The sequence below is a fragment of the Leptodactylus fuscus genome, chromosome 2 (genome assembly GCF_031893055.1).
Source record: "Leptodactylus fuscus isolate aLepFus1 chromosome 2, aLepFus1.hap2, whole genome shotgun sequence".
NCBI lineage: Eukaryota > Metazoa > Chordata > Amphibia > Anura > Leptodactylidae > Leptodactylus > Leptodactylus fuscus.
The window spans coordinates 156,866,657-156,879,022 of NC_134266.1; the positions used below are offsets into that span (position 1 = coordinate 156,866,657).

General features: G+C 41.9%; 1 protein-coding gene across 2 annotated transcripts in view; it reads right to left on the reverse strand.

Annotated features, from left to right (window-relative positions):
* Positions 1-12,006, reverse strand: part of RABEP1 (rabaptin, RAB GTPase binding effector protein 1) — a 52,140-nt gene extending 40,134 nt beyond the window's left edge. For both annotated transcript variants that reach the window (XM_075264881.1, XM_075264880.1), the window contains exon 1: positions 11,886-12,006. In XM_075264881.1, the coding sequence (XP_075120982.1) occupies positions 11,886-11,919 (34 nt within the window). In that variant the 5' untranslated portion in view covers positions 11,920-12,006. The remainder of the gene's footprint in view (positions 1-11,885) is intronic.
* Positions 12,007-12,366: the final 360 nt, after the last annotated feature.

Sequence of the window (12,366 nt, forward strand, 5' to 3'; positions counted from 1 at the left end):
CATTTTTGGGTAGCCGCTCTTGCAGTTCAATACAGGAGCTGGCCGGTGGCCATTTTGGGGTAGCCGCTCTTGCAGTTCAATACAGGAGCCGGCCGGCGGCCATTTTGGGGTAGCCGCTCTTGCAGTTCAATACAGGAGCTGGCCGGCGGCCATTTTGGGGTGGCCTCTCTATGCTCCTGTATCGAACTACAAGAGCAAGAGAAGCCAGAAGAGGCGGAGTTGCTGCAGAAGAAGGAGGCAGCGCAGGAAAGAGCTCTGGGCAGCAATGGGGGACGTGCTCATCGGTGTTTCAGCGCTGGGGCCCGCCCTCATTGCTGTGGAGAGCTCATTTGCATACCGGTTAAAACCGGTATTTCTACGGAACGGCGCGGCGGAGACCACGTCTAAAGGTAGGAGACGAATAGCCTTTCTTAAGGCTATTCCGACGTGTTTATTAGAAAAAAAAGGTAGTTTGATGGTAGAATCCCTTTAAACATTTAGGAGCCAAAACAAATCATAACACTATCCCGTGCTCCTTACACAAAGTATAATATTCTCCATAGTGGCCACTCACAGTATGCTCTATCCAGTCTCTCCTTCCTCAATACATACAATACTCTCCCCATGCCCCTCTAAGTATATATGCTTTCCTTAGTAGGCCCTGCAGTATAACTGCTCCCTATCAGTCACTACCCTTCATAATACTCTGCCTGGAGCACCCCCCCTTCCCCCCCAAAATATACAATAGTCTTTCCATTGCCCCACCACAGTATATATAATGCTTCCCAGTGGACCCCAACCTTCATAATACTCTCCTCAGTGCCACCTGCAGTGCATATTATGCTCCAGTGTGACCCCATTCAGTAATTCTGATACAAATAAATCTGCCCCATACCCAGAGTTCTCCTTCCCATATCCAACTCTGTGCAGCAGGCCTGCAATGAGCCGCAGACATCGCCAGCAGCTGCCTGAAGTGAAGGTTTCCTGCTTCAACATTGTATTCACTCGATCTGTGCATAGAGCCAATATCAACATATGCAGCTGAGCATGCCACCTACTTCTGTCTTAAAGAGGCCGTATGGGGGCGGAGTTAGTCACATCTCAGTTGGTCTCACGATTGTTGAACTGGTAATAAAATCTGGCAAACAGGTAAGCCAATATGGCGGATATATTCCAGGGAAACCATTCCGGAGTGTAGGTGAGCATTATCCTGATGAAAAAAAAGACAGCTGGAAGCCCTGCAAGGCAACGCATAGCTGAAATATGTCCTGCACATGTTGCTGAGCTTTTAGTGTCGCTCTTGTGACTACTATGGGTGGCCAACTTGTGATGATCTGGCAGCTGAGACAGTGTGTCACTCCACAGCAAAGGCAGGATTGAAGCGCTCCAAGGGGCTTCAATACACTAACCTGACCAGCGTCATATCCAAAGCACAACATAGATTCCTTGCTAAAAACAATACAGTCCCAGTCTATTGCAATCCAGGTTTCCTGTTTACGACAACACTATAAAACAAGCAGACAGTGTCTGGCTGTCAATGGCAGGACATATAAAGGGAGCTTTGACACCAAATCTCCTTCTAAGAGCCTGGAAACAGTCCAAGGAGAGACACAGGTGTGTAATGAAGGAGCCTCCTGTATCTGAATGGTGGACATTGTTAAGGAAACTGAGGCACCTACTCGTGCTTTTCGGGGGAATCAAACAATCCTACCTACTGGTGTTCTGTTTGGATGATCTAGAGCCTGCCAGCTGTGGGTACATGTCCTCACATAACCAATGCTCCCAACAGACGGGTCAGAGCTGCCTAAATGACGGGGACCTTTATTTTTTTTTTTAAATGACCATCCTGCTTCTCACAGTTCAATGATGCACTGGCTCTAACAGTGTCAACTGGGCAAAATGTCTTTGAGTGCATCATAGAGCCATGTTTATAAGTCAAATCTCTCTCACCAAAAGGTACACTACCCAAAAGGAGCCTCAGAGTGTTTTCATAGTAGCAAGACCCAGTGTCTATTCAGACCACATCTGCTTTGTGACAATCTGACATTTCTATCTGTGTGTTATTGTTTTGACAATTAGTGTAGAAGAAGGAGCAGCAAACAGGCAATTGCCTCAGATACAGCTTCTCTAAATCCCAGGTATTATCACCCACCTGGTGGAAAAAGCATTAGGCCAGACATTTATCCTGCAGAGGCAACTCATATGTAGTTACATTTGTGAAACATCTATGGCACATGGACACTTTTACACCAAAGATGCACCACTTTGATCTTTCTGCCCCCCCCCCCCACCTTTTTTTATGCACAAAAGTGAGTAGTGCATAAGTGAGACCAAGGCATAACTGGCATGAGTTATATCTACATCGGTTCCTGACTGACGTGGATTTAATTTCTCTTACACAGGGAACTCCTATGCTGCATCTGAATTATTAAAATAGGATGGAACATTTAATAATTCAGGTGCATCTGACGGAAATAGGGAAATTGATTATGAGAGGCATAGAAAAATTCCCCCCAATGAGCCTGCCAGAAGACACTCCATTTTGGCTCATATAAGCAGGTCCTGACCAAGGCACAACACTTCTCTATTATATAAATATGCTCTTACAGTGGGGCAAAAAAGTATTTAGTCAGTCACCAATAGTGCAAGTTCCACCACTTAAAAAGATGAGAGGCGTCTGTAATTTACATCATAGGTAGACCTCAACTACGAGAGACAAAATGTGAAAACAAATCCAGAAAATCACATTGTCTGATTTTGTAAGAATTTATTTGCAAATTATGGTGGAAAATAAGTATTTGGTCAGTAACAAAATTTCATCTCAATACTTTGTTAAATATACTTTGTTGGCAATGACAGAGGTCAAACGTTTTCTGTAAGTCTTCACAAGGTTGGCACACACTGTTGTTGGTATGTTGGCCCATTCCTCCATGCAGATCTCCTCTAGAGCAGTGATGTTTTGGGGCTGTCGCTTGGCAACACGGACTTTCAACTCCCTCCAAAGGTTTTCTATAGGGGTTGAGATCTGGAGACTGGCTAGGCCACTCCAGGACCTTGAAATGCTTCTTACAAAGCCACTCCTTCGTTGCCCTGGTGGTGTGCTTTGGATCATTGTCATGTTGAAAGACCCAGCCACATTTCATCTTCAATGCCCTTGCTGATGGAAGGAGGTTTGCACTCAAAATCTCACGATACATGGCCCCATTCATTCTTTCATGTACCCGGATCAGTCGTCCTGGCCCCTTTGCAGAGAAACAGCCCCAAAGCATGATGTTTCCACCCCCATGCTTTACAGTAGGTATGGTGTTTGATGGATGCAACTCAGTATTCTTTTTCCTCCAAACACGAAAAGTTGTGTTTCTACCAAACAGTTCCAGTTTGGTTTCATCAGACCATAGGACATTCTCCCAATACTCTTCTGGATCATCCAAATGCTCTCTAGCAAACTTCAGACGGGCCCGGACATGTACTGGCTTAAGCAGTGGGACACGTCTGGCACTGCAGGATCTGAGTCCCTGGCAGCGTAGTGTGTTACTGATGGTAGGCTTTGTTACATTGGTCCCAGCTCTCTGCAGTTCATTCACTAGGTCCCCCCGCGTGGTTCTGGGATTTTTGCTCACCGTTCTTGTGATCATTTTGACCTCACGGGGTGAGATTTTGTGTGGAGCCCCAGATCGAGGGAGATTATCAGTGGTCTTGTATGTCTTCCATTTTCTAATTATTGCTCCCACAGTTGATTTCTTCAATCCAAGCTGGTTGCCTATTGCAGATTCAGTCTTCCCAGCCTGGTGCAGGGCTACAATTTTGTTTCTGGTGTCCTCTGACATCTCTTTTGTCTTCACCATAGTGGAGTTTGGAGTCTGACTGTTTGAGGGTGTGCACAGGTGTCTTTTTATACTGATAAGTTTAAACAGGTGCCATTACTACAGGTAATGAGTGGAGGAAAGAGGAGACTCTTAAAGAAGAAGTTACAGGTCTGTGAGAGCCAGAAATCTTGATTGTTTGTAGGTGACCAAATACTTATTTTCCACCATAATTTGAAACTAAATTCTTACAAAATCAGACAATGTGATTTTCTGGATTTGTTTTCTCATTTTGTCTCTCATAGTTGAGGTCTACCTATGATGTAAATTACAGACGCCTCTCATCTTTTTAAGTGGTGGAACTTGCACTATTGGTGACTGACTAAATACTTTTTTGCCCCACTGTATATGGTCAATAACTTTTCAGACAACTTACTCTCATTTGATACAGAATGTGATTCTGTATGGAAAATTAATGTACTTTACTTAAAAATGTTGTTTTTAACTAGAAAAACTTCTATAAAAGTAGCGGACGCAAGGCGTCTCCCTTCTTGCTAAATTGTTGTTCACTCCCTGTTACTAGGTTAGTTCCATCCTTAGTTGTTATCAAAATTCACGCAGGTTCAGAATGAATGGTGGGAAGAGGGGCTGGTTTACTTCACACAATGAATAGAGTGGAGAGTGGGTGATTCCTCTTCACAGCCTGTACATGTCCACAATCTGTATACTGCACTTTCATCTTATAATGTAAAAAAAGAGTCAACTATGTACTTGGATCTACTTCTGGCTGCTTGTGTTATTGCTGATGGGATATTAGAAAAGTAGCCCAGTAAGGAAAACTGCTTAATGTCTGTAACCTTGTCAGGGGTCTTTGTAGCTGCATCACTTCCATTTGCAGTCCAGGGTCCCTGGATATCCTGCATGATGTTTACTTGGTTTTTTCCTCATCTATTCATTTACTATTTTACAGTTACTCCTAGCAGAATTACATGTAAAGAAATCAGTAGTAGCAGTAATGAATAGGGGTTGGCAGAATGCACTTTATTGTATACACCCCTTGCATCAGGGAGAAAAGTAAAATTTGCTGCAGCTAAAACGGGGCTATTTGCAGAAGAAAACTGCAATAGGATGACTTGCATGAAGGCTTATACAACCATAGCACAGACTGCTTAGCAAGACCCTGCAGTAAAAATATATAACTTAACTCCTTCCCAACATCCGCTGTAAAAGTATGGCTAAAAGTAGCACTAATGCCTGTGATCAGTGTCCACTGCTGCTGGTGGTGGCACATGGGAGCTACCATTTTGCTGAGGATCACTGGTACCCGGAACAAGATGGCACGTCAATCTATTGCCATGACAGCAAGGGGCTAATTAAAGGCTCCCAGGCTTGTCTGGCATTTATTTGTACTACAGACTGCTTTATCTGTCATACGATCGATGGTATTTTATAATGCAAACATAGAATACAGGTGATGTCACTTTGGCTGCATAGTGAAAATAAAGCCAGTAAGAAAGTCTCACAAATGCACTTTTTCTTCAATTCCACCCCATTTTGAATTTTTCCAGCTTACCAGTACTTTATACAGAATAATAAATCTAGCATCATTAAGAATAACTTGTCCTGCAAACATTAAGCCCTCATATGGCTCTGAGAATGGAAAAATAAAAAAAAGTTATCGGGTTTGGAAGGTGAGGCTTGAAAAATGAAAATTGAAAAATGCCTCTAGTACCTTAAATAAAAAGTTAGGGCTATGGAGTCTCACCCAGTACAATTGCTAAAATGTGCCTGGCTCTAAGAGGGTTAACTGGTTCCACTTCCTGTTTAGTTTTTACGGATTGCTGACTATGCAAAAACAAGGAATGTAAGTATGTTACATTTTTATATTTAGAAAACAGCTGGATAATAACTATTGCAGCTATTGTCACTGCTCCTCCTGTGCTCAGGTTAACCATGTGCCTGGCACAGAACTGGGGCAGGACTGACAGCAAGGTTGTCAGGTAAGCGCTAATGAAAAGAAAATAATAATGACAGTATATAGTAAAAAGTTTCTAATCACAACTAATGAATCAAACTATAATTAAGAGAGAAAACTGACAGTATATCATTTAATGCAATCTACTATTAGATGAGGTGTACTATGTGTTACAGAGATGGAAATATACACACGTGAGCCAAAAACTGAATGCCAAGGAGTTTACAAGATATGTTATTATATTTTGTCTCTACATGACACATGGGCAGGGAAACAATTCACACCAAGCTACCATGTACTTCCATAAATATTAGATAGCTGTTAACCTACTGTTATCAGACAGCTTTCATCAATCTGGGATACTGGCTCTTAGAGAAGTGGTAAGTCCTTACTAGCACACAGTATTAAGGAGCAATTCCCTAAAACACTACCCGATAGCTCCCAATTTGGGTGCAAGTAATCTCACCAATAGAAAAAAAAAATCTGATTCCTCCTGACTGTTTTCTCTGTTCCATTTACAGGCCTTATATTTTATAGAGAGAGATGGAAGAGATTCTGTCACCAGAACTCAGCATACCAACACAGTCCTGCAGATAGGGTCATATGAGCCAAATGGCAATTCCCCCTTGTTTAGAAGCGACAAGGGCATGGTCATTGCTCCCAAGAGCGGCAACACCTTCGTTGCTCTCAACAGCTCATTTGTATTTTGATTTAAAAAAGCAACATTTCAGAAATAAAGGCACGGATTCAGTGTAACTCAGGTGACTAACCTATCCGTGGGTTCTGGTGCCAGGCTCCCTTTAATATCAATGCGACTCCTACCTTTCATGTTACAACAACAAAATTCAGTGATAATGTATGTGAGCTGGAAGCAAGCCAAGGAATATCAACTCTAAGAACACAAAGATGCTCTAGATCTCATACTGCTCTTTTTGTGTTAATGCAACAGTTGCCTGTTAAAAAAAAAGGGCCAGAAAGAGAGATTAAGGCCAAGGTCCCACATAGCTCTGAAATCAAGTTTTTGCTGCATTTTTTTTTCTTTCCCATATCAAACCCTTCCCGCTGCAGACATTTTTAGACCTCCTAACCCCTTTGTTTGCGCGATAAATGTTACTTGTAATGGCACGATTTAATATTCTGCACAACATACTGGGAATCTGGAAAAAAAAATTCAGAATGGGGGAAATTGGAGAAAAACAGTTTATGTGACTTGTATTCTATGGTTCGGCCTGATCTTGGGGATACCAGATGAATATATCTTTTGGTTTTTTTTTACGTTTTAATCCCTTAAAAAATCCAAAACTTTCTAATAAAAAAAAAAAAAATAGAAAAAAATTGTGAAGTTGCCATTTTCTGACACATGGTTTTTATATTTCCATGTACGGAGATGCATAAGGCATCTTTTGTTGAGGGGCCAGATTTACTTTTTAGTTATACCATTTTGATTTACCACTTTTTATTCAATGTTTAATGGGAGGAGAAATGATGGTTTGTCTCTTTTGATTTTGGTTTTTCTTGCTATAGCATTCACCATATGGGAAAAATATTTTTATATGTTTGTAGACCAGGCATTTTCGTACATGTGGATGTATTATTTATGTTTGTTTTTGTTTATCTTTAATCTAGGAAAGGAGGTGCTTTGAATTATTAGGTTTTTATTGTTTTTATATTTTTTTAAAAAACTTTTTAAAGTTATTTTTATTAGCGCCACTAGTGGGGTTGAACCTACAATCTTCTGACAAAATCCCATAGTTTGCAATACAACTGCATTTAGGCCATAGACTGGAGCAGTTACCATCTTTTAAGAAACGACATAAAGGGAAATTAACTAAAATTAATATGCTGTTTTTTCTTGTTCCACAGCTTTTTCCCCACAATGTGTGGATGGGATTAAGCAAAACCTCATTAATTTTGCTGTTACTGTAAAACACAAAAATAATGCATTTCCGCAACAAAGGGTCTTAGCCTAAAGTGACTAAAAGAAAAACTTTGTATAAATAAAAAAAAAAAAAAGAAAAACTTTGTTGCCCAATCACAACGTAATGTTGATTTTTCAACAGCACTACAAGAACTAAAAATGCAGATTTTGCTGAGCCTTCAAATAGGAAATACACAGGAAGCATTGTTACTTTTCCCTTTTGCTAAATACATGGCACAGCATCACAGCAAAATCTGCAACAAAAAAACAAAATAAAACATAGATTTTCTGCAACATTTGCTCTCAACCTAAAGGAGAAACCGTCTCAATTGTTCATAGCAAAGAATTCAGCTTTTATTTCCCATTTTAGCTGCCCCCCCCCCCCCCCCCCAATATACACAAGCAGGAGCGTTTCAGCCATGCTAAGCTCCTGAAATTCAATTGGGATTATTTATCAACTGCTCATTTTTTGCCCATACTTTTCACAGAGGCGCTCTATTTAGACTAGTTTTGCTAGGAGACCCGAACGTAGGTGTGAACCTAGCGTCAGTCTGCCGGGTTTCCATCCTAAGCCCCAGTTTTAAGACCCATTCATTTGAATGGCTTATAAAAGCAAACCGCCAGTGTCCGTATGCAGCCCCTCCCCGAGGAAACCAGATTTTTTTGGCCGGACCCCCCCCCCCCCCCAAAAAAAAAACAAAACAAAACAAAAAAAAAAAAAAACAGCGGAGTGGCTGCATTCGGACACCGGTGGTTTGCTTTTAAAACCCTGTCCAGTTTCTCCGGGGCTTAGGACAGAAACCCGGCAGAATGACACAGGGGCGCAAGTGTCAATGACCCCTAAGTTTGTTTAAATGAACCTTTTTAGTTGGGTGCACTTTGCTCCTTTTTTGTTCAAAAGGGCTCAATTGCTAAAAACAAATAATTGCTGAATTGCCCCTTTTCATTGCTTTCTAACTTGACAGACTCTTTTATGCTGCCAATAGAACGGAGTGCATCTGCGTCATAAATACAGTGTTAAAAGGATCTCCATTTAGGCCAAAATGCAAAAGTGGCGAGAACAGCATAACATCTGGAAAAAAAAAAAAAGCACAAATGCTTCATAAGTGAAATGGAGGGCAGATATATACCTAAAAAAGGCCCAACTTACCCTCCAAAAAAGGCACAAGTAGCTTAATAAATGTGCCACAATATTCCTGACCATCTGTAAGGGTCGTTACAAATTATTAATCTAATGTTTATGGGGACCTTTACAGAGATGTCGGAATAAAGCCTAGGGCTCATGGGCAAATATTGTACATTGTGCTGATAGCCCTACAAAGTATGTCAAATGTGTGCTGACAGACTCTCTTTAAAAGATCTTTTAAACCAGTACGCATGTAACCAAAATAAACTCATTCTCACTATTAGTGATGAGTGAGTAGTATTCGATCGAATACCTCACCCGCATAGGAATGCGTGTAATCTGCCGAACATCAAGGGGTTAAACGCTTCGAATATTCAATGTGTTTAACCCCTTGGTGTTCAGCCGATTACACGCATGCCTATGCCGGCGAGGTATTCAATCGAATACTACTCGCTCATCACTACTCACTTTGTATTTGACATTACATCTGAATGTGGCACCTCAGTTTGAATGGAACAGCTTACTGGAAATGTGTACTGATTCACTATTAGGGTCCATTCACACAGAGTAAACGTGTGCTCATTTTGGCAAAATACACGTGTAAAAAATGTCATTGAAGTCAATGGGAGTCTTATTTTTACACATGTATTCTTTACATGTGTATTTTGCCAAAATGAGCGCGCGTTTACTCCGTGTGAATGGACCCTTACAAAAGGAATCACCAGAGGTGGCTAACTGTTTTACCCTTGGCTGTCTTCGGCAGTTCCAATTGAAATGAATGAAGTGCGGGAGTACACTTCTGACCAGTTTATCCATTCAAACTGGGGTGCAAACCAGCCCAGCTCTCACGATTGGTGGGGGACCACTATTCAGCAGTATTACCCCTGCCTGTGACTGAAAAACCCCTTTAAGTGCCCATTCATAAGGCTACAGTGCAGATACATTTAAGACTGAATTCACACGGCCATAATGCTACTGCATATTCTGTCCCAGCCACACATTTAATAACTTGATCTAGCAACATCACAGGAATCTATGAATCTGAAAGTTTGGTTCTGATATGGGATTTGCTGGTGTAATGCAGTTGGTATAATATGAACCTACTATGGCTATGTGAAAGCAGGTCTATATTATCATAGAGATCTATAAGGATGTTAGTTTATATAATTAAAGCTTCAGTCAGGCTTATTTAGGCTGTAATACGGGCTGATATATTTGAAGTTTAGGACTGATTCACATCTGCGTTCAGTATTCCGTTCAGGGAGTCCGCTTGGGGAGCCCCTGGAACGGAATACCGAACGCACTAAAAAGCGGTAAGCAATGAAAGCACACAGACTCCATAGACTAAAATGGGGTCCGTGTGTTTTCAGCACAAAAGACTTTTGACATGAAGCAGATTCGTTGCAGAAATTCACATTACTGTCTCACTCATATAAGTGGGGTTTACAGAAATCTTTAAACATGCTGCAGTAACCACATTGAGGTTTCAGGACAGATTTTCATAAAACTTTCCCATGTATGAACTCTTACTAAGCCGTCTCTCTTATCTCAAAGTATCTTTTGGGAAATATGGTGTATTTTAATAAACATCAAGTAAGATCTGCAATTGTTGGCAAAAATGTGTCATATAAGCTTCATAAATAAGCCACAATTCACACAACTGTTCCATTTTGTACAAATGGAATAAGTGTAGGGAATTAAAGTTTTTTTTAGCTGAAAAATTCACTAGTGAATGACTACTCGCATTGGAGAGCCTCACTGTCCTATACATGTGTTGGCATCCATGGCAATGCTCCAAGCCAAACTGGAATAGTTAGTACAGCTTCTATAATATATCCGTTTAGTAGTTTAACGCCTCCAATAAGTGAAACCAAGATTGAGCAGGAAGAAGTTAAATTCTGTTTCAGTTCAATTCAGACACCGCGGTAAACCTGGGACAGAAATTTTTGCAACTGAAATTCAGTTCAAGTTATCTCAATAGGGATGTTTTTGTGGCAAACGCATGAATTTCTACAGACAAACCTGACCGTTACTGAAACCTCTGCACCAAATATGCAGCATATAGTTCACTTACAATGATCAGTGAGCAATCCCATCTTTTTACGATCAAGTCTGCTAAACATACAATCATTTCATTGAACCTGAAAGTAACGTGACCTGTATATTTACACAAGGAATGATATGCCAGTGTAGCCACCATATATGCAGACTATACAGGTTTAGCCTGTCCAGCGCTAGATTTCACACCCTAGACACCTGTCCTGACACACGCACGGGGCACTGCCAGGTACGAACGCTGCAGATTTTACATGACTCTCCGAAATAAAGACACAGCAATTTAGAAAACCACTAACAATAAAGATTCCATAAACAACCGATTCTATATATAATTCAGAACAAAGCACTCCGTTTATTTTTCTATTGGTGTCTATATGTTTTTATACACTTCAATTGATGTCTATAAGATTTTTTTTTAGCCAAAAAATATAAATCGGATGTCTGGCATGATATACTGGTTCCTAAAAGCTACAGTAATATCATAATATTATATGACCCCACAAAATACAAGGAGTACATGGCGGCCATGCAGGAGAAGTAACTGTGGCCCCAATAGCAGCAGCACAATATGATGATAATAATAGAAGGAATGATCTGTCTTTGTGGTTGTACAAAGCAGTATGGCCAGTGTAAGGTCAGTGGTGGCCACCAGTGGTTGGAAGGTCACAAGTCATAGCCATCCCTCTCAGCCTGGGTGAACAGTTTCTGGAGAGCCACATAGCTTTCTGATCACAAGTGACCTATAAAGTCCAGGTAGTCCCCGGCTACTGCAGCAGCGTGCCCTTTAAATAGAAATCGCCCATTCCAGCGTATTCTGTAGAATGGCAGGGTGTGTACAATAACAGCACACACGGAGCGAGCTCCCCACCCAGCAGCGTCACACACTATGTGACATGTGTCTGCTCCCAGCCGGTCCAGGGCTCCCACCTACAGCCGTCTGCTGCACCGGACAGCTAAGCACTACCTGGCACGAGTCTAGTCTGCTCACATGCAGAGCTAAGGAGGCGCAGGCAGGAGCTCACTCACCGTCCGAGGGCTCAACGCGCCCCGGTTCCGCCATCCCGACCACCAAGCCGGTCACTCTCAGTGTCGGAAAACGTTTAGTTCAGAGCTTGGCCTGGGCATCCTCCAGAACCGCGTCATCCTGACAGCGTGACAGCCGGCGTGCTGACGTCACTGGACGTGACGTTGTCAGAAGTCAGTGCTTTCTGGGTGACCATGTTTGTCCCTGGCAGCCCATACTGTCGCCTAGAAGCAAGTTGTTGTACATTGTCAGAGGTTTTCTGCGGCAGCGCCAGTCTAGCCTGGGCAGAAGTGAGGGGACAAGACTGGCAGGAAGCCTCACTACTGAACTCTAGTGGCCAGATCCATCCGCCCACTAGATTTATGGCTTACCATCACACTTCCAACACTTTGATAAGTTTAGTTGCAGACTAGCCTTAGCTCGGTGCACATCTGCTTTGGAAGCCTCCATTGCTGCTCTTGTCCTGGTTTCCATCCCACTGGA